This window comes from Haemaphysalis longicornis, unplaced genomic scaffold (assembly GCF_048455015.1).
Source record: "Haemaphysalis longicornis isolate Haplotype H1 unplaced genomic scaffold, Haemaphysalis longicornis Haplotype H1 scaffold_3, whole genome shotgun sequence".
Taxonomy (NCBI): domain Eukaryota; kingdom Metazoa; phylum Arthropoda; class Arachnida; order Ixodida; family Ixodidae; genus Haemaphysalis; species Haemaphysalis longicornis.
Window position 1 is genome coordinate 85,075,546 of NW_027526335.1, and position 23,049 is coordinate 85,098,594.

Below are 23,049 nucleotides of genomic sequence, written 5' to 3' on the forward strand. Positions count from 1 at the left end.
CAGTGTGATAGCATTGTTAGGTCAAGCCCTCACCGTGCCGTAGCCTATCTGTCCCCTTGTAACCTGGCGGATGATGCGAGGGAAAGAGGCGAAGGACAAAACACGTAGTAACTTCATCGCGAGCGAATCGTCGTTGGAAACAACCGAAAAACCTCGCTGTATATCTGCAGTTGTTACCGCAATTAGCACTGCTGTGGTATCGCTAAGAGCAGCGGCCGTTTGTCCATCCGTATGTTCCGCTCTTGCTCCTCCTCTTCACTGAATCTCCGCAGATTACAATGAGTAAAAGGAGCAGAAAATATCGATTTTTACCCCTTGTTTCTTCTACAAACCTTTTACTTTCCACCATCTCCGACCTGTTCTATACACCTCCACATTCCCCACTCTACTGGTGTGCCATATGCTCAATATATTTTTATCTACTGGGTCTTGTTGCACGCACTGTGGACCGTAACATTTTTTTTGTTCCTGCAATGATTATTAGCCCTCACACTAAACAAAGAGACTTCCTCTATGCACAGTGTTGCCTCTGGGCCACATCATAGAGGCAGTCTTTGATAAATCAAAGGTAAGAAAGGATGCCCGTAAAGGTAGGAGGACAAAGGAGGAATAAGAGACAGACTGGCCGCAGGCTGTCTTCGTGTCACACGCCGCAGCGTGCCGCACGCTTTACAGGAGAAAAACCTGGCGTTTAAACCAATTTCGAGACGTAATTCAACAAATTTCTCTTATTACTGCAATTAAATCCTGATTATTCCAGTATTTTAGGTTAGTTTAAATCATGTTAGTTGATTTTGAACCGGTATTATCTATTATACACTTGTTGCTTGACCATCGTTTGACAACTTGATTTACCGTGACGACAGGAGACGCCGCCAGCCCAAGCCCCTAACATGCTTCGCCCCTAAAATTTGCCGGGTATGGGTATTTGCTTGCTTTACTGCAATTCCGTCGAAAGGTAATAGTCGCTTGCCGCCACTGCCATGTCTGCGGCACGTGACGCTGCTGTTCTAACTTGGGAATAGCTAGAGAGTGCTGACGGAGACACTAGACAGTTTTTAGAAGTTCTGAGTGCTTTCGCTGTTTTAGGGGCGAAGCTCCTAAAGCCATGGGTCTGTCCATCCCTTGTGTCTCGTGGTACGTGACCGCCGCATGCTTTCGGAGATGTCGCAAAGTCGGCCGCGTTGCACGCGCAAGAACCGGCTGCAACCGGCAGCGCAAACTCGGCACCGGGAGCGCGAGCTTGTCTGTGTTCGCCAACGGAGGCGCGAGCGCACGTGCACTGCGAGGGGGAGATCACGCAAGAGATCACGCCACGAACGCAGGCAGTCGTTCTCGGAGATCGATCGAGACGCAAGGACCTTTGCTCGTTTCCTCTCGTCTTGTTCGGGCACAAGTTCGCCCTAAATAAAAGTTCTTTTTTTACCGTTGTGTCCCATCCTACGTGACAAATTGTGGTGGAGGTGCGGGGTAGTCCTCGATGGCGCGGGGTCTTTCACCAGGTCTGGGCCTGGGAGCATTGACTCCGAAAATAAAAGTTGATTTGTACAATGTACGCACACAGTCTTACGTCTTTCTTAATGATTTAATGGGCGAACTTTCACGGGAGAGCTACGGTTACCGATGATCTCCCCCTCTCGAGCTTCGCCCCACTTATCATCATTCATTCCGTGGATATGGCGTGATTTTTTTTTTGTATCAACAGGATCGTATTGCTTTCTGCATTGAGCAATAAGAGTTCCTTACCCTTACAGAACTACAAGGAGGGTTTAAGGGTGGGTGTGCGCCAGTTTTGCAACACTATTCACGGGTTAGTGGACCCTATAGTAGCTATAGCTACTATAGGGTCCACTGCAACTGCGTCTTCCCCCTTTTTGATGGCATTAAACAACTGCCATTTAAAGCAATTGTTTCAATGTCCGGCGTTAATTGACTTCTTTTTGGTAGCATGTAAAGCAGCAATGCTAAATTGGCAGTGACGTGTTTGGGGCAGCATCAATATCGTGGGAAGGAAAATTTGACACCCACCTCAATGCAGCCGTATACTGCTACAAAGCCTTCCTTTGTAGCCGTACTGCTGCACTGAGGTGGATGTCAAATTTTACTTCGCAGGAACTTACTCCACCTTGGGAATTTCCCCTAAATCTGGTCGATCAATATCGTGTTCGGTGGTTGAGCTGAAAGCGCCAATGCAACAGGGGCATGTCGAGTCATTCACAAATACCTTAAACATGATTGCTCATCTGCACCACATTTAAGATGACCCAGATAAGCCACGGTGTTACCGTACCTGAAAGTTTCGCAAGTGGTCCTCTTTGAGACCATTTTCGTCACTTCTGTATCAGAAAAAAAAATGTGGTTGTTCCCTCTTCCATAGGAACCGGTAAAACACGAAAGTGAAATGTGTCTTCACAGGAGCAGTTGAATGTTTATTGTGCATCGATACGAACTTGCACGTCGCTATTTATATTTCGTCGGTATTTCACCGTTAGACACATCAATGTCAGACACTGGATTTCACGCGTCGGAGCATTGCGTAAATCCGACTGAAACCACAGGCGCTGGCAAACCGTCCGTGCGAACGAAACCAAACGGGTTGTCAGCGAATCGTTTGGTGAACACACGGTCCGCTGTAGCGAAAGGAGCAGCGGACCGTGTCACGAGCGCGACACCCGCAAGTCGGCTTCTCCGAAGCTTACGCTGCGCCGAGGTACCAACTGTCGGTGCTCATTAGCGTCATGATGCACTACTTGCTTCGCCTCTCCTAGATTGCAACACCATCTGAAAGGAAGGCTATAAGGCACGTTTGTCGTCCTGTTCTCCCGTCTGCTTATAGCGCGTTTTATACCTCCCGTTGCGGTGAAGGAGTTCATGGCTTGAATCCCGGCGCCGCCGCGTCGATGAAAGTTTTTCTGGCGATGTCATTTCCGTGACGGATATGACGTCAGTTAGATCTTGGTGGACCCCGGCATAAACACTTTCGTGTTAAAAACCTAGCGCAGAAATCCGAGCGTCTCACTTCTCAGGACTCGCTGATTGGGCGAGCCGCCCGCGCAGTCTTTTTTCTGACAGAAGGTATGTGTCCAGCTTCCTGTCCGCGCTGGGCGACGTGGTGGTGGTGGTGCCGAACTACCGTCTCGGCCCGCTGGGCTTCCTAACCACCAACCTGAGCACGTTCCCGGGCAACGCGGGCCTCTACGACCAGCTACTGGCGCTGGAATGGACGCGAGCCCACATCGCCAACTTTGCGGGGAACGGATCCGACGTGGTCGTCATGGGCCACGGCGCGGGCGCCGACTCCATCGGCCTGCACCTCTTCAGCCGGGGCGTGGCTGCGCAAGCCAATCAGCGAAGCGCGGCAGCTGCAGCCGCTGGAATGCCACGACTGACCAGGGCTATCCTCATGAGCGGAAGCCCCTTCGTCAGGTGACACCCTACGTATTGGTTACCCGCTGCTTTTCTTCTTTTTCGTTGCAAGCAAAATACTAAACTCGGCCGTCTCAAATTATTTTAAAAGAGGTAGCACCAAGGTGACATCCCTGTAGAACGCCAACTAGCCTATCAGATGAGCCGCCAACGTTGGCAGTGCATGTGGTCAACTAAAATGGTTTTACACCGATACTTTCGGTGACATGCTAATAGAAATTTTGCAGTGGAGTGGTCTTGGACTAGGTTTTGACGAGAATTGCTTGCGTCTACCGGGTTGTGTAGACAAAGAATTGCACACGCTCCCTCCAGAGATAGGGTAAAATGCTTTCCAGTTCTCAATCTAGTGTAGGTATTTTAGAATAAATCATACTTACATTGATCGCTAAGGCGACTCTATCATTAAGCCGTTTCATTTAATTGTTATCAGTTGGTCCACAGTGAGGTTGTACACGTTACATACCTTCCGTCGGCTGTGAATACACGACCGACTACGGAGGGAGTATGCTTACAAAAAACGGCTGTAACTCCTGCTTTATTGAAACTATCCCTAAAAAGACATATTTAATATGAACTTAGAATTAATTCTAAGCAAGTTATATTTTATCACTATACTACGCCGCCATACATAACGGAATATAGTTATCAAGAAATACAGCTTCGCTGGTTTTATATCTTCAGTGAATTGGTAGGACTAAATTTTTTATGTCGTTCGTCAGCGGGGTGCGCTTTGCAGCAAAACCAACTTCCTTGCGAAGGTTCTGAAGCTCTCAATCTAATGTAGATATCTTGAAAAAAAAATCATTGACATAAATCTCTGCTCAAACTATTGCACAGCGAAGCTGTTAAAATAGCAACGAAAATTGTATTTCAAATTGAGTGACAAATGCGCTTTGAATTGCAATCAGAAAATGCTTTATTTGCGGGAGCCTTTGCTGGGCCGCACTCCGATAGAGTTCAGGAAACAAAGAGCGGCTGTCTCTGATTTGCGATTCAGCACACTTGTGCGGAAATCATCAAAATAAAACTTCGAACAAAAATGGGTCTGCGTGTATCGCGGTGGTTTTGTTATGTTCCTGGAATGGGTAAAGAGCGGCGGCTTGTTATTTTGATTAGAACTGCGACTAATAATTATTCACGATATCTCAACTGATGTAGGTTCCCACGGTTATTCAATCTAATCAGTAGAACGTCATATAAATTGTTTATGGATAACTCCGGTAAAACACGAGTTGCAGCCGTTGTGTGTAAGAATATTTTTCCCGAAAAAGCTATTCACAGCAGACACGTTTACAGAGCCACCGTGAACTAATCTGAACAAGCAAATAAAACTCGGTACAATGATAGTAGTATCAGTGGTCAACACCTTCCTCTCATTTCGTTCATTGCAGCCGCGAATAATTAAGGTTTGAACGAAACAGGGGTTAATTCTGAACCACTAGACCGAATACAAGACCACGTTTGCCTATTAACGATGATCAAAGCACCTCTGGTAGCAATGCTATTTGGCGCTGGAACATTTTTGGCTAAAAATTTTACGCATACAAGTCTAGAGTCTTTGATTACCTACACTCAGAGACGTTTAAAGCAACTATCAGGACAAATTTTATTATTTTCGCTGAATTTCACGAACAAAAAACGAACTGCGAAAATTTGTGGGTTTCTAAAAGACTACAGTATAAGCCAGAGTATTTTATGCACTGGTTGAGGCTTGGGTGACTTTGTTCATGGTTAATAAAGAGGGGGACAACGCAAAACGGACGGGGCACAAGACGAAGAAAAAGACAACCACAAGCGATTGTGGTTGTCCTTTTTTCTTCGTATTGTGGACCGTTAGTTTTGCACTGGTGCCCTCTTTATTTTATGCAGGCGATAAGCTCTTTTTCCTCGGCGAAAAGGAGGACAAATGTCATTTTCAGCTATTTTATTAACGCTCCGTAGAAATCACGACATCAATACCTTAATTTTGACACCACTGGTAATTTTATGCTCATGATGGTCAGCGCAGACAAAAAAACACGGAGCAGGAAGACGGGACGACACGAGCGCTGTGTCGTCCCCTCTCTTCCGGTGCTGTCTTTTTTAATAGCGAAGCTGTTAAGCAAATGGTCAGAATTTGGTGTCCGCAGTTAAAAAAACAAGAAAATGCCAAGCACTCGTGTGTGCGTGCATCGCGGCGACCACCCAGCGTCCCCGGCGCACGCTTGTAAAGCCATGCGTACCCACATAGAGAGATTGGCCAAAATTGCCCCCCCCCCCTTCCATAAAAAAAAAAAAAACAGCGTTCGTTGTAATCTGGCAACACTTGCTCGGAACGATGATGACAAAAAAAAAATGAAGGAAGCTCACACTTATAGCAACAAAGATGTAGTAATGGTCGTTTCGGCAGCGAAAAAGAAGCAAATCGGCTGCAATCGTGATGGTCCTGAAGGTTGCGTACAGCTTCGCTACCTTGCGCGTTAGTGTGAGCTTCCCGCATTTTTCGTTTGCGCCGACCATTATGAGTGCCTTTCAATTAGCCCATTTTGCTATCCTACTGCAATTTTATGCGGCCACAGCGGGGACGAAGCTGTTACAATTGCACCTTGGACTGCCTGCGGCGCCCTTCTCTCCCGGACAGTATGTGCGCGAATGAAGCGACATAGCGATCAAAGCTACCACTTCCTCTCGTCGGTGCCGAACACGCAGGACGCGGGACAACACCCTGGAGTCGAGCTACGGCGACAACGTGAAGTGGCTCGCACAACGCGTGAGCTGCGTGAACGGGAGCGTTGAAACGGTGCTGAAGTGTCTGCGTGACGTCGACGCCAGGGCTCTGTACCGAACCGAGCTCGCAGAGGCTTCGCTCCCGCGTTTCTTCCCAACCTTCCGCGGTGACCTGCTCGCAGACTCGCCATTCAAACTCAGCCGCACCGTCCGGGTGAGTGCCCCGCACCGCCCTCGCCCAATGTGAGGAGCGGGAATTTCATGCCCTTGAAACATTTTAAAGACGATAGTTTTTCCTAGCGTCACTAAATAAAGGCTTTTTGAGTGTCGGCCCTCTTTTCTCTCATTGTTATGTGCCGTCAGGATTTTCAGTGGTCGGTCGGCACCACGTGATATTTGTTTACATAAGGGCGCAGCCATTTTGTTTCTAAGCACCCCCCTCTCTCTCTCTCTCTCTCTCTCTCTCTCTCTCTCTCTCTCTCTCTCTCTCTCTCTCTCTCTCTCTCTCTCTCTCTCTCTCTCTCTCTCTCTCTCTCTCTCTCTCTCTCTCTCTCTCTCTCTCTCTCTCTCTCTCTGCTGCGCAGACGCTAAAGCGGCCGGTCGCACTCTGCCCGTCACAACCGGCGGTGGTTTCGTCGGGATAGATGGAAACACTGCAAGCCAGAGACAAAATGGCCCCCAGGCGCTTGCGGTGCTTACGTCATGCAGATTACATCCGTAAATTGCCTCATTTAAACTGGCGTGGTTACACATTGAGGATTTACCTCCTCGGAAAATCACAGATAAAAAAACACGACAATGATAAGTTGTATTCTTCGATTACAGGAGAAGTGAAGACGCAAAACGTTCTACTAACAACTGATGAGTACTGCTTTTAAATCGAACGAGGTTGTATGTTGTTTTCACGGCCTTTTTAAGCACATTACGCCCATATCTTGGTGTTCATTGGTCTTCGGTGGCTGTGCGCCCTTAAAATGTGTTTATGTAGTGATACTAGTCTTTCCTGGGCAACCTAAACGCAGAAATTTTGGCCTGTCTGTCTTTCAGTCTGTCTGTCTGGGACTCGATTTAGCCACCCGACCAGAGTGAAACAGAAGCTGTGCAATAGTCTTATATACCCAAAGCTACATTTAAACGCCTAATCCCGGTGTCAATGTTCATACAAGTCAACATTATTGAACAATAACAAGACATTACGCAAATATAAGGCAGAAAATCAATACATGAGTGATATTTGCAGTGTTCCTTTATTAAAGCATTCACGGATGCTTGGTTGTTGCGATAGCAAATGATATACTACATCAACTGCAGAAAACCGTCGCCTGCTGTTGCCCGCGATACCTGGCGGAATTCAAAAAAATCAAACTGCAACAGCAATGAAAGGTTCCACAAGAATGGTTCCGCGCTCCGCTTGGGACGCTTGTGAAGTAGGGCAACGTGGTTCTATAAACATTGTAGTAGGGTGCCTCGATTCACACGCGTCACTGCCGTACGGCAGCGTCAACATCGAGGCACGCGGCCTGGAGCAGTAGAACGCGGTAAATTTAAATTGGCTTGAGCAAACCTCTAGCGTTATCTCGGAAGGAAGGAGACTGGAGTGGAACAGCATGAGAGGTGAGCGGCAAAGTGAGGTGATTCATTTACTTGCCAGGGGAGCCAGTCGATTATCGTCTTTCGTCGACATTTGCAACCAAAAAAGCAGATACGCGGCCTTTTTTTTTTTTTTCCTCAGCGAAAGGTCTGACAGATTTTTATAAACATGCTGCCCCTTAACATTGTCTCCCCTGAGGGACACAAGATGTATGAGAAGTCTGTCTACCTGGCGGAGGCATATTTCAAAAACAAACGGCCGCACTTTGGCGCAATGTGTCGCTGAAATTGAACGAAGGACCTGTTTTACAGCGGGCGTGACATTTTCGCCAAACTCTCGCCAATTTTTACTACGCCCTTCATGCGATCCCTTGCAAATTATTTTTACTTTAACCTGAAATTAATAATGATGATAAGTGTGCTGGCGACTTAAATGGGAACGCGATGACACAGCGAATGAACAAGACAACTCAGCGAAATAATGTAAATACGATTTCGTTGCAGCACCATGCGTGCGGGAGGTCCAAATCGGGTACATAGGACGGAGCTATCGGGCATTCGCTGCTGTTAAGCAGGCAAAACTTTGTTACCGTTATATACACTAAAACTGGGTCCTTTGTGGTAATGGCTACGGCGTCCTTGAAGGTCCCGGAGAGAAGCGAGAAGCACAGGCTAAGTTGAGGAAACCGAAGACTGTTTATTCTACCAGGCAACCGTCGATCTAGGCCCGGCCGCAGCCCCTTGGTGTCATATCGACGAAACATCTAGATTTCCATATGCAGCGATGCTTTTGCAGAGGGTAGACACGGCCACTCGATCACCCCTTTTTGGTGCGTTCTGCCGTTTCGTCCCGCGAACAAAAGAACGTGGGTGAAAGGGGAAGTTGACTGAATGACCACGCTAGGAGGTGGAGGCAGAGCAAGCGCATTGCACCTGCTTGCGCCGCCTCGTGCGAAGGTTTATTTTTTCTGCTCTGCGGCACTTTCAACCTGCCGTTGTCTGGTGAGCCTGCATGCAACCTGGAGTTTTTTCGCGCCGCTTTGTAAGTCGTGTCTCTCACGAAACCCACAGCTGTGCTTCAAGCTGCCCTTCAAAAAGAAAAGAAAAAACGTCGGAATGCTTGGCTGCGGAACGTTTCCCGACAAGGCAGTGACAAGGGCAGCCAGTGGCAGTCAAACTTCCACGGCCATAGCGTGTTCGCAGTTTGCTGCTTCCGACAACCGCGCCAACTCCGTGCTACACCAACCTACATGTTGCCGTCTCGTCCCAAGGAGCAAAAAGTCTCCTTGGCAATATATGTACAACCAAGCTGTTCAAGCTCTAAGGACCCTTTCAGAAGGCGTGCAAGGAGGAGATAAGAATGCGAAATTGGTCATGGAAGAGATTACCAACTTTTATAAGGCGCAGAGGAGTTGGCAGGAGCCCACGCAGGGGGAGAGAGAGAGAGAGAGAGAGAGAGAGAGAGAGAGAGAGAGAGAGAGAGAGAGAGAGAGAGAGAGAGAGAGAGAGAGAGAGAGAGAGAGAGAGAGAGAGAGAGAGAGAGAGAGAGAGAGAGAGAGAGAGAGAGAGAGAGAGAGAGAGAGAGAGAGAGAGAGAGAGAGAACAACTTTATTGTGTGCCCGGTGGGAAAAGGCAGAGCTTGGTGTGCGGGGAAGAAAACTTCTCAAGCTGTGGTGTTGAAGCAGGCTACAGAAGTTCGTCGATCTTCTACAGGCGAGACAGGTGTAACATGCCTAGCAACAGCTCCAAGTGGAGACACCAAGCATAAGGTAACAAAAAAAATATCCGTAGCCTACTGCAGCCTGATTATAGAAAAACAAAAATTAATTTATGATCGTCAAGTTGACAGAATTTTCGGGCCTGTTATCGGCTGTGAACCTAGAACCGGTGGTACCACTGAAATACCCAACAGGCTCCGTTGCTTTGCCCCGTGGGGGTTTTCCGCGGCTTGCGCTACCCCTTCAGGTATCTTTTACCAGGAATCTGAACATGGCCGGCTCCGTAACCTGACTCTTACTGCGCTGCAAGCTGTTAAAAAGGGGGGGGGGGGGGTGTTCCTCATAATCCGTATTGCCATGGACAACCATCAGACAAACAGCCCCATGTTTCGAGGCATGTCCGATGATAACACACTGCAGCATGTTGTACCACGTTTAGAACAAAAAATGATCTCATTTGACCCGAACCACCTGATCAAAAACCTTAGAACGAATCTGCGTTCGCTTCCGAGCCGTCACCGCGTTGCGCGGTAGCGAGCGTCACAGGAGACGCCGCGGGGTGACAAGGAACTATCGTTCTCACAGGCGGGGAGGGGCATTCGGCAAGCCAAACCGAAGGGGGCACATGGAATGGCCGTGAGTTAGACATCATTTTGTCAAGGCTCTGAAATTTCAATGCAGGTTAAAGTGGAATCGTTTAACACGAGCGCCAACCCACCTCGTAAGATTGACAGCCAGTGCATTACCACGACTCTCGTATCTTTTGAAGGTAAGTTGCGCTTGTTATGATCAGAGACGGACACAGGAAAAAAAAAAAGTACACTTTCATGAGAAGACGGCGCATTAACAACCGATTTATTCTAAACAAGACGAAAACATGTATCGACGAAAGACTGCGTGAACAAAGATATGCCTGCCAACAGTTCAGCACAATGGGAAATCTTGCGGCACGCCGTACGAGGTGCAAGTGTGAGGTTGGGTTGGACAATACCGCCATTTTGTTCTGCGCTAAAAATAAAATGTCCCGTGAGATTTATGAAGCGTGTTGCATGGTATCAGGGATTGAGGGAGAGTGCGTAAGCATCCTTTCATTACGCTCACCCAACGTGAGATTGTTTTTTAGAATCATCTATTTAACGACAGCACGTGGACCGGCTTCGATCCCCGCTATCTTTATATTTTTATATTTCACCTTTGTGACTTCCCTTTTCCATCTCTCCGTTATTTGTCGTTTCATTTTGTGTTGTTCTATATATATGTTTCGTCATGTTCAGAATAAATTAGTTGTTTGTGTGCCGTCCTCTCGTGAAAGGGTACGTTTCTTTTTCATGTGTCCGCCTCTGTAATCACAAGCGCAACTTACCTTCAAAAGCATGTTACACCAATTAGCCCGACATCAAGTTTTACTGAACTCTCCTATCACATGGTGCGCGCGGAGGACTCCAGTGAACTCCAAATAATTTGAGGCCTGTGGCTATAGCTACATCACTGCGCGACCCACCGCGTAGTTGCTGTTAATCACGAGATTTCACCGCTCACTGGAAACTGTCACACTCGCAGGTGACTGGGGTGAAAGTGCTGCTGGGTCACTTAGAGGACGAGGCACCGTACCTGGTGTCCTCCTTGAAAAATGAGGGCCTGGTGGACGAGCAGATCATGAACAGCGTGGCGGACCTTCTCCGGGACCTGGGATTCAGCAGCGAAAGCTCCATCGTCGTCACCCGCTACTACAAGAACGTAAGCTCGCGTGCGGACACACGCCACTCCGGCAGCGGAGGCTTTATTTCGCCGTTCGGGAGCCCTAGCTCACAGAAAGAGGACACTTCGCGTAAGGAGGGAGGGAAAGGGAGGGGCCGTGTATGACTAGCACACCGCTCACAGGCCTTTCACTTCACCAGTGAAATCCTGCGAGGTGGAAGCGTTGGTACACTGCCTGGTGGTCGCCGCGAAAATTGTGCAATGGCAGTGGCTGTCCAGACGAAACTTTGTGTTGTAAAAAAGCCGTCGTCTAGCAGGAACAGATGAACAGGGGCATTGGTTTCTCGCAGTTAGCGTTCATCATACAGGATGTGTGTGTCAGCTTGTTTTTCTGATCTTAAGACCAGTTTCCTGGAATATACAGGGTGTCCCAGCTATCATGCACCAAGATTAAAAAAAAGAGTAATGGCGTTACTCGAAGAAAACCTAGTGCGTAATGTTTGCAGTACTGTGGAGAAGCGGGCAGTATTTTTTCGTTAATGAGAGGTGATTAATTAATTGTAATTAATTATCTAATTCGAAAAGTATTGTTCTAACCACTAAAGTGTCAATGAGGCACTTGTAGGTACCCACGAGGGGCATCTAACTGCGGTATTTTCATTAACGAACTAATTGCGTACTCATTTATTCTGAACTTATAAAGAAAAGCCGCGAAATACGAAAAATACCACGTGACGGCGCTCCTACGCGCATCGTAAAGCAATGCCCTCAATGCCGCCGGCACCGCTGTGATCTCAGATGACGCTCATATACCGCTCGAAACCTCTTTGGTCTGGAAGCAATCGGTTCCGCTAGTTCATATCTGCCCTGTATGAAGCGCCCACATTTTAGTGGGCTTTTATTATATTCCTGCATCCTTGAGCGGAGTTGATCTTTGATCATATCCGATAAGTATATCCAGGGGTGAGAAACGCTTCCTGAAAGTGCACTTTGGAATTGACCCTGCTTTCAGGTGGCTTCTGATGGCGCTTTCAAATACTGGCGGCAGCTCGCAAGCAACCCGCAGAATTCTGTTAGATCCGATAGCCCTGTGGCTTGGAAGGTCTCCTTGGGCGATTTCATACACGTAACAAAAAATGTGAATTACCGGAACTGCTTAGCCACAAAAAGATCAGGACACAAGGACAGGTGCGTGAGGCACAGGACTGCAACTGTCCTTGTGTCCTGCTTTCTCTGTGGTTGTGATTCTGGCAGTTTATATACTTTTTGTCACCGTGGTTTGTTGATGTTCTTACTACTCACAAAAGAAGTGGTAGATAGATTTATTGCCGCCATTACTTGAACACGTACTAACGTACGGAGATTACAAGGTCTTGTTTGACAGCAACGACGCGCTGCAGTGACAGCTGCCTGCATTAGTTTATGGCGTCCAGTTGTAAGATAAATCGTGGAAGTCAGCGCTACGCAAACAGGGACGGAGAAAAGTACGCACAGACGTGTCCTTTTTTTTGTTCTTGTTTGTGTTGCGTAATGTTTCAGGATGCATCAACTGCAACTAGATCGGCTGGCTGCGATGAAGGATAGAACCTCATACTGTTAATTTTTCAGCCCCGAGTGTCTATAGTTGCTTTTAAAACTCTACCTTCGATTCTTTCATTTTACTAATCAAATAAACAAATGGCTGAGGGTTGTCGGGAATTATATATGCGCGGCACTAACTGAGTACTGTACTGACGCAGTTTAATTTGGCAAGGGGAGTGTTTTTTTCCAGTACAGATCTGGCCAACTTTCGAAATGGCCGCGCTTATATATATTATAGTGTTTGTCAAGAAGCACAGAGGGCAGCTTTCATCTAGTGCACAGTAAAAGTGGAAAATCACTCTTACGTGGGCGTGCACGGTCGATTTTCAGTTCCACAATCTGCAATACACGCAAGGTCTTCGGTGACTCCCTCCAAGAATCATGGCGTCTCTTTTAACCGTCCCTATCGATCGCATGCATTCACGTCAGCTTTCACGGCGTTCGCTTGCTGCAGGCGATTGCAAATATTCCGTGGGAATGGTGGGATGCTCAGACAGGTGACATGGCCGGCTTTTGGGTGCGTCTACTCCCAAGCAGGCAGCAGCTGCGGCTAGGGCTGCTGAATGAATCAGGCTGAAGGCCAGACCTAACAAAACATAGGCAGTCCTAAGATGCCAATGCTCAGGTGCCGACACTTACAACCGAGCATCACTAAAGCTCGCGGGGTTATTCAAAGCTCGAAACAAACAAACATAAAAAAGACTAGCCATTTTCACTGCGGAGGTGAATGACCAGCGAAGCTGTAGCACGTGCACGCAAAGTTAGACATGCATGCATGTATGTATGCTCATCATCTTTTAACAGAAGTGGAAATAGCGTTGTGATTACCATGATGTACACTGATTGGTTAGGTTAGAACCTTCGACAGATTCTTGGCCAAAGGTAAATCCATGCACGACTGTTAGGTAGTTGAGTGAGAGAGAATAAACTTTAATAAGAGCATCGTAATGTGGTGTGGGATCCTCAGACCAGGACTCCATTGGAGACCCCTGCCGCCACGGCCCTTTCCACCACCCTAAGCTGGGAATCGAGGACGGAGCTGGACAGCTCCTTCTCCCACTGCTCACGGGAAGGGTGCGCGATTCTTTGAATTTTGGGGTTTGCCGAACACTCCCATGTCATGTGGTACAGGGTTCCTGGGGCAGCGCAATATTTGCACAGCGGGAAGCACTGCGTTGGATGAAGCAAGTGGAGTTTGGTCGGGTGAGGAACGGTATTTGTTTGGAGCCGTGTTGTGGAGGAGTCGGAGGCAGTGCTCCTGCCCTTGGTTGAGATTCGTTAGCGGGAGGAGATATCATTCTTTGGTACTTATAGTACTCTATTATCTCTTGATACTTAACCAAAGGATACGCAGTCTCTAACCAAGACCCTCGTGTCGCCTGGCGGGATAGATCTCGGGCGATGTCGTGGGTGGTCGTGTTGCCCTGGAGGGTTGAGTGGGCTGGGGTCTTACCAATCTTCACTTTTCTTCTGGGTGGCTTTTGCAGCAGGATGTCCAGAGCCATCTTGGAAATTCTACCACAAAGAAAGTTTCTCCAAGCCTGAACGGTATCTGCATTTGTCTTGGAGATGGCCAGAGCAATGGCCGCGTCTTCTGCCTGTGTAGTGGTTGTGATGGGTAAAATGACGCTGGTAATGTGTTTCACGGATGAAGTAACCACGGCAGTCATGGCTCCCTTTCTGGCATAGTCGGCGGCGGCGGCGGCGGTGTAAACCGTGTGGTTTCGGTCCCTGTGTAGTTTGTCGAGAGTGCGCGCTCTTGATTCTCTTCTCTTGCGTGGTAGTAGCGTCCATATTGTGAGGTATAGGGGCAACGTCAATGTTCATTCTTATTTTTGGACGTGCGTCGCATAGTTGCTGGGATCTTTCTTCGGGGGTTGCCATTCCCAGTCTGGTGAGGAGACTCCTCCCGCAGGGTGTCATGTCTAGCCGCAGACGCTGGCTGGCAAGGTGGTCGACTAGCTCGGCGGCCGTGTTATGTAGGCCCAATTTCAGAAGCCTGTCGGTCGAGGTACTAATATTGGGCCTTAGAGCGTGCTTACAGGCTTTCCGGAACGTGGTGTAAGTCCTGGCTAAGTCGCCCTTGCTTAATATAGCATAGTTAATGGCGTAGGTAAGGCGTGAGATAACAGAAGCCTGTACCAGACTAACGGTGTCCGCTTCCTTCATTCCCCGCGCTTTTGTGGTTATTCTTCGGAGCATAAGGGTAATTCGTCCTGTTGTGTAACCGAGTCGGTTGAGGAGGATTGTGGTTGAACAGTCCTCTTGAAAAGCCTTGCCGAGAACCTTGATGTGAGGTGACGGCAGGATGGGCTATTTAGAGTTATCGGGATGCCCGGATCTTGGATTTTTTCTTCTCTTTCCGACCATGAGAAGTCCTAACTTGTGTGGGGAGCAGGTCATCCTGCACCTCCTGGCGTAGTCACTCGCAGCATAAGCGGCCAGCTGGAGACAGTCCTGCATCTCGCCTACCGAGCCCTTGCCGGTCGCCACTGTAATATCATCGGCATATAAGCCATGGTGCATATCCGGGATGGACCCCAGGATAGTAGGTAGGCCTATAAGGGCTATGTTAAAAAATAGGGGAGATGAAACCGCTCCTTGTGGTGTGCCTCTGCCATCCATGTCAATGGGACCAAGCCTTTCTGTTTGATAGAATATCTCGGACGTAATCATAAGTCCGTGTCCCGCAGTCAAGGCTGTTTAGGTTGGTCAGAACCGCTTGGTGGGTCACGTTATCGACCCTTAATAATCCAAGGCCAAAATGGCTTTCGGAGTGTGCCGATTGGCTTGGCCCAGTACTTCTTCCCTTATCCGCAAGAGAACGTCCTGGGTTGAAAGGTGACGGAGGAAACCAAACATGGTTGGCGGCATCTTGTTTGCTTCTTCCACGTAGTATTGAAGTCTGTCGACGATGATATGCTCGAGTAGCTTCCCCACGCAAGAGGTGAGGGAGATCGGGCGGAGGTTTTCGATGTCTGGCTTGTTCCCCGTTTTCGGAGTTAAGCGGACCTCGGCCGTCTTCCACTCCGCGGGGAGCACAGCGTTCCTCCAACACGTATTCATAAATGAGGTGAGCGCAATCACTGAGGGCGTATCGAGATTTTCCAATGCCTTGTTTATTTGATCTGGGCCAGGGGTGGATTTACTGCGAATTTTTGCAAGTGCTGCCTTGACTTCGAAGATTTTGATGTCCTGTCCAAACTGGGGTTTGCGCTGTCCTGTGTAGTTAGGGAAGGGTGGAGTGGAAGAGGTTGGTATGCATTTGAAGTTCTTGAAAGAGACAACCTGGGCACTGACCGTGACATAATGTCCACCGTATAGTTGAGTGACTTGACAGGGTGTGGCCTTTCAAACTGAACTTCCGTAGCACAAACTACGTGAACCATTCCTTGTGTTGTTCTGGAATGTCACAAGTGCAGCGTAATTAACGTGTAACTAATTCAAAGTGCTGGTCATGAATTTCTCGTTATCACACTTGCATGTGCCTGGAAATATCTTACAGTGGGTGTCACAATTCCGCCATTCGTTTGTATGGAACAGGCATCCCTACAGCCGCTGTCATTTCCCTCTTGCGGGACAACGGTGCGTCCCTTTTAGAAAGTCGACACATGACCTATGTATAATGGTTGGTTGATGTAAATCCTCATAGTAGTGCAGTCAAAACTCTTCCAACACGAACTGGACGAATCCCCTTTTACCTGATTTGTGGAGAACGATATCACAACTTTTAAAGAGTGCTTTGCGAAAGCTAAGGCTGCATATGACCTGTGCATGTGAATCGTTTATAATGTAGATCAGACTATTTCAATATGAACTGGTTGAAGCACTTCCTGTCTGTACTGCAGACATCCACGTTGCAGTCACGGACGACTATCAGTGGAGTGCGTTACACCAGCTGCTCAATTCTCAAGTCGCTTTTCACACAGTGTCCCGTCGACTACATTCTCTCCTGTCTCCCCTTCAACGCTCTTCGTAGGCACGCAGCTCTTTGGGAGTTCTTATAAGTGACCTCCCCGTAGCGCCACTAGCATACAAATGGAATTCCCCTGGCAAGTGTGGGTTTTTGTTCACGGACACGAAAGATCCTGCTATCCTAGTCACACAGCTTCACTGTAAAGCCACGGGTGAGTCGGTGCTTCTTCATCGTATGCGAACAACACGCAACACGGTCTGGAACACGGTGCGTATTTTGTCCTGCCTATTCTTTGAGTTCCCGTACCACTTAGTCACGCCCCAGATAACGTCCCACATGTAAGCACTGCGCACTTTCAATACCGTGATATAAGTGGCTCTGGCACTCATTTTGCGCGACGAAACCGCGAGTGTAGGCGTGCTGCGCTGTTTCCACAATGAGCGGCCCTCAGTGCTGTAGTCAGTGCTGCAGCACGAGCCGTTCCCGGCGGGCGTTCCCCTTCAGGGCTCAGCGGGCAACTCGAGCCACTGGGCGGGCGACCTGCTCACGGACGTGCTGGTGGTGTGTCCTGTGCGCCACTTCGCCGACTACCTAGACGACGCGGGCAACAACAGCGTGCATCGCTACATTCTGCTCCGGAACCCGTCGGCGGAGGCGTCCACGGTGTACCCGGGTCTAACGCCCCGCCTCTACGCGTTGCGTCTCGTATTCGGGGACCCCCTGCGGCGAAAGGGTGACTCCCAGGAGCAGGAGCTCAGTCGCCGCATGATCGCCATCTGGACGGACTTCGCTAAGAGCGGGTGGGTAACGCCGTTACTCTTATCTTTCCCTGACTGATTGCCTTGAATGCGTCATAAGTTTCATACAGCCCCCCCCCCCCCCTTCCCCCCCCCCCCCCTTCGAAGCCTAGATACCACAGCGGAGAGCTAGGACCTCCCGAAATAGCGGATGAACGGATAAAAACTATACGATGCTTGCGAAAAAGAACGGAACTACGGTAGGCTACATACACATCCTTTGCTACAATTAAAACTACAAAAGCTATATATAGATACAGTCAAACCCGACTATAACGAACCCAGATAGAGCGAATTATGCTATATATCGAACAAAAATATTTCAGTTACGGGAATACATGGGAAACATATTCCTTATAACGAAGTTCATATCCGATATATCGAACTCTGCGCGCCTAGAATGGCCGCCGAAATGCATGGTCTCGGAGCGGCGATTGAGATGTTGATTGGCCGCGACCACGGAGCAAGAGTTGCGACTTATACATTGCGCCTTGCACGTGGCGACATGACGCCCGACCCTTTCCGTAACCGTTCCCGGCGCGCGGGACTCTCGACGGAACCCGCGCAGTCAGCGAGTCCGGACCAAGGCAGCAACATCGGTGAACTGTGGAAAGAGCTCCCGCACATTCCCTATGATGTCGCGAGTGAAAGCCGTCCGACGCCTATAATGAAGCGCTTTCGGCAGTCAATGTGCTCCGCCAATGATTCTTAGATTTTGGAGGACGCCGACACGAACTGGTGCAAATAATGTTTCATGTAGAGAATGCTATGCTAGTTGAAGCCGCTAAAACGAAAGTGAGAACAAAAATCACCGCTTTTTTTGCAAAGTAGGCAGTTCAGGCGGAAATTAGCTTTATTACTTGCAATAAACGGATTTTTTTGGGTATGGTAACGGCTACTTAACTGTGTTCGTGTCTGTATGCGGGGATGGTGGAGTTCGAGAGGGGAGGGGGGCTCCCGCGGATTGCGAACTTGTAACGATAAGTTCGTTATAGGCGGGTTCGGGTATATCGAACTATTGGATATATCGAACTAATCGCGGTGCATATTGCAATTCGCTATAAACGGGTTTGACTGTATATCCCCTACCAGCCAAGTTTCCCTTCTTTTTTTTCTAGGTATTATCGTCCTTTGTAATGTAATCTTATGAATGACCCCCGCATTCGTTAAGTGCTGTGCAAGGGATGTGCGTAATTTTTTTTTTTTTGACGCCAAAAGTAAAGATCACCTAGCTATTCACGCGATGACGTTTCGCCCTTGCAATCAAGTTGACTCGGGCTGCTTGTATTTGTTAAAATATCCAAACGGGGATAGTTGGTCGGACGAAATTTTTTGGGAAAAAAAATAAAAGTATAAAGGAAACAAATAATTGTAAAAATGAAGCTACACTTTAAACCATACCTGCAAAAAGCAAAACCTAAGCTACGTTTATCTTCACGACCCTAGTTCTGTTCCATCCCTTGCTGACGTGCGCTCTAATGTTGTGGCTACCAAATGTGCCGGCGTGCAAGATTGCTTTTGCTTCGCCGTATTATAAAGTAGCGCTGCTAGAATATATTGCTTAGTTTAGATTGCTTTCCTTATTTCCCTATAATTTCGTGCATCCTCGGTTTCACAAGCTGTGGTAATCGGCGTCTTGAAAGCATAATTTTCGCTTCGACTGAAGGGTACACATTCATCATTCCATCATGGCGGGGCACGAGGCAAACAGCACCCGTCTGGTTGCCAGACCCTCTAATTAAAGCGTGTTTGCCTAAATCGGGACAATCGCGGAACGAAACACGGGCTGGCGAAAGTTGTTCGATCCAATGCACCTTATTTACGCCAAAATATTCAATAATTCTGCTCCCCTGATCGGAGGTAGGCGAGGTGAAGGAGGGAGAACCAATGCATTGGCGGATAGATGCCGCTTGGTCAGCTAGGGAAATAGGGTGATGCGTCATATTGCTACCTCACAGGTAAATCTTCACGATGCAAGCAGAATCATATTTTAGCCCCGCATCGGCATTTACCTATCCTCGGGAGAGGAGACTTCCGGTAGAGGAATAGTTATAAAATATTCTCGAAGCTGCTTTGTGTACCTAACGAATAGAACAGCGATGAGGTCCCCCCACCCTCTCTTCCCTCTCTCTCCCGCCCCTACTACTCAAGATTGCTATGTTTGAGGTACACCAAATCCCAAGGCCGTGCTTCCCGGCCCACATTGCAGCCTTTCAATTATTTGCTGTTGTCATCAGACGTCATGCCCTTACGATTAGCACTGCGAATGAGGAACAGTTTCATCTAGATGTGCTAGTACGCACCTGCGGTTGCACTCCCGCACCCACGACGGTGCTAAAATATGTAACTACAGGCCGCGTTGTGTAAAATTTTGTACGTGTATATACAGCTACAAAATTAAGCGAATACTGAGTGAGTTCTCAATCAGTACACATCAGTTCTGATACTAGTAGAAAACGCACGACCCAGTTACTGGGAAGACCCGGACGCGGCGGCCACTTTTCTGATGGAGGTGAAAAGCAAAAACGACCGTGTGTACGAGACTTCGCCTCACGTTAAAGATACCCATATGGTCGAAATTAATCCGGAGCCCTCCCCTACGGCGCGCCTCATCGCCTGAGTTGCGTCAGTGCGTTGAACCCTACAATCAATCAATCAATCAATCAATCAATCAATCAATCAATCAATCAATCAATCAATCAATCAATCAATCAATCAATCAATCAATCAATCAATCAATCGATCGATCGATCAATCAATCAATCACTGGGAAGACTACGGCAAGTAGCCGTCACAGCAGGGAATCTTATTGAAAATTAGCATGATGTTCATTGCACGTACGCGGCAAAAACATTGCAATCGACCTTTCAATATTGTTTGCGGGTAAAAGAAGCTGGAAATGGGAGTCAAGTCGGACGAGCGTATTTAATAAGGGGGCGTGAAGCCAAGATAATGCATATTGTTAGTTAATTGGTTCATTGATTGAAAGATTTTTTAAGAGGGATGACTCGAGGTCTCTTTAGTCTAGGGAAGAGTGGCTAAAGGAAGGGGTGTCGTGTAAATTCTCTTGCCCTCTGTTACTTGCAAAATTTTACGAGGGCATGGCGTCGGGTCATGAGTAGTAAGGGGGGGGGGGGGGGTGAAGGGTTGTAAGAGCCTACTCTTGGAGGGTATTTTCATCATGCGGGAGGTGGCTCCTTTTCTCCACCGTGAGCCCCGTAGTACTCCAGTATTTGTGGTATACTGTTGGCTTCCAAGGCGACTGCCATGACTCATGAGGAGTCGTAGCGCGGGTCTTGGTCTTGTCGAGGGTTCCCCTCAGGTGTTTGGAGCGGCGGGGAACGTACGCCCACCACTTCACAAACACGTCTTTCGTGAAGTCGGACTCGGCTCTGATCTTGCGTACCAGGACTTGGAACTGGGTAACAGGGATTCGCGATTACGACACACACACAAAAAATATTCGAAAAAAAAAGTAATAAGGGACTAATGTGACTGGAACATTTTTCCTTTACCAAAACTATGTGCTGCTAGGTCTGTACGTTCACGATGAACGCGTAGTCACCCCACTTACGAAGGTGCAATGCTCTCCAAATAATTTAGCGACGACATTTGAAAGATGACAGCGTAGTTAAAACAGCTCACATGATTATTTCTGACAATTTTCAGGCTATAAACAGAAAAAATATTAAGCGATTGGCCCCCGTACAGTATGCATGTGGCTATACGAGCGATCTGCGCAAAACATCTAACTGCGAATCGCATATTAGCGCGCAGCACTTAAAGGAGCCATGAAGAGAAAATGCAAGTTGGTTTTATTCGAAAGATTTCGTGTTTTGTAGTGCCCCCAGCGCTTGTCCGGATAGAAACGGTGCTTTATTCACTGAGAAATTAAACAATTTCGGTTAAAATTTTGATTTTCCCGCTCAATCGTGCGTTTTCGTGGTTCCAAATGACATCACAGGAACCGACCGCTCTGCAGCCTCGAGTACCTTCATTCACGCATCCGCCGTACAGGGTAGAGACACGTATACGCTGGCGCCGCCATTTTCGGTTGCTCGCTCGCCGCCGAAGCAAGTCATTGTGTCAAAACCGCGCTAAAATTATCGCCGCAACGCGGTTTACTGAAGAAGTTTGAATCATATTGTCTGTTTCGCGTTGCTAGGTCTCGTGGGAAACGAAAAGAATAACGCGTTGAGCCCGTTGGCCCAATTGCGGCGGCACGGGACCGTTCAAAGGTTGTCTCCACCCTGTACAGCGGTGTTGGTTTGTTTCCGCGTTTCTTTACGTTCCGTAACCTAGATGGCGCCACCATACCGTGGCAAGCGTTTGGTTTGTTTTTGCCCGCATTTAAACCTGGCTTGTTTTTGTTCTGGGAGAAAATATTCGTTCCCTGAAACAGTGCTCGCTCGACAAATGGGGTCACGTAAGGCACCGTTGCTTGCGTCAATCGGCTAGTATCGTCTGAGACAACCCCAAGCACCGTAGTGCTGTGCAGCTAAACCAAGCATGCTCTGCGCAGTACGAACAGCAGAACGCATCAGTACTTGTTTACATGTGCTTTCGTAACTTCCACTGTTTGTCCCATCATTCTTATTGCTTTGTAAAGAATGTGCCCTAAATTTAAGCGCAAATCGCTCGTTCGTCTAGTTTGTAAGATACCTAATTTGCGTCTGCTTCTGCCAGCCTCCGCCAATCGCAGAGCTTAGCTCATGTGACATCATAGGTTCTGTTGCGGGAAATGAGCTGGTGGGTCGCATGACCATTCCCGTTTTTCCTAATTATGTAGCTTATTTGAGCGAAGTTTACGTTAAAAGTGGTGTCAGTGTGATTCTAACGAGACAATCTTTTGAATGAACCAAACTTGTGTTTTCTCTTCATGGCTCCTTTAAGCGCGCGCTCCTGTGTTGCCGCTGCGCCGTCGTCCCTCGTAACCGAGCAAACAAAGGGGAAACCGAAGACAAGCGGAATACAACGGGCAGGAAAACGGAGGAAGAAAGTGTGAAAGTGTGAACGGGGGGGGGAGGGGGGGAGGTACGTCGAGGCGGCGCGAGACGCTGCGGCTTCCCGGCGGTGACGCGCTATGACACAACCGATATACAGTTTACTAGTATACTGCAACCGAGAGAGAGAAAGTGTTTATTACACGGATAATATTTACATGGCGAAGTTTTGCTTCTCGACGGAGGGCACGGGTCTCGCCGGAGGAGGGAAGAGCATTTAAAGGAAAGGCAGTGAAAGGGCAATTGAATATTACCGAGAGAACGAAGAGGCCACCGAAGATACAGCGCGCCGGGAAGGGAAGGATGAAATTATGGCGAGGTGGAGGTTGGTATGCCGTTGCGGAGCGAAACATGCGGCCCGACCGTCATGCGTTCTCTGATGCGGGGATCACTTCCTGAGACGCAGCAGGGACGCGCCGTCACTTCGAAGACTGCAGTTCGCGATGCGCCCAAATTATGCATTAGGGAGTATGGTATTCGTCAGTCATTTTTCGGGCATGGGGATAACCCAAATGGAATACAAACGCAAGTTGACGGAGCACAAAGTTATAGGAATTCGTTGATGTTGTTTCCGCGAGTGAATGAAAAGACAACACCGCGAAATCGCATGATAT

At 48.2% G+C, this 23,049-nt stretch overlaps 1 protein-coding gene across 1 annotated transcript in view; it reads left to right on the forward strand.

The window, feature by feature from the left end:
- The window catches only part of LOC144173313 (cholinesterase-like), a 46,132-nt gene that overhangs the window by 4,452 nt on the left and 18,631 nt on the right, over positions 1–23,049 (forward strand). Inside the window, exons 2-5 of the mRNA XM_077701796.1 lie at positions 3,088–3,426; positions 6,115–6,346; positions 11,001–11,177; positions 17,140–17,435. Coding sequence (XP_077557922.1) covers positions 3,088–3,426; positions 6,115–6,346; positions 11,001–11,177; positions 17,140–17,435 — 1,044 coding nt within the window. The remainder of the gene's footprint in view (positions 1–3,087; positions 3,427–6,114; positions 6,347–11,000; positions 11,178–17,139; positions 17,436–23,049) is intronic.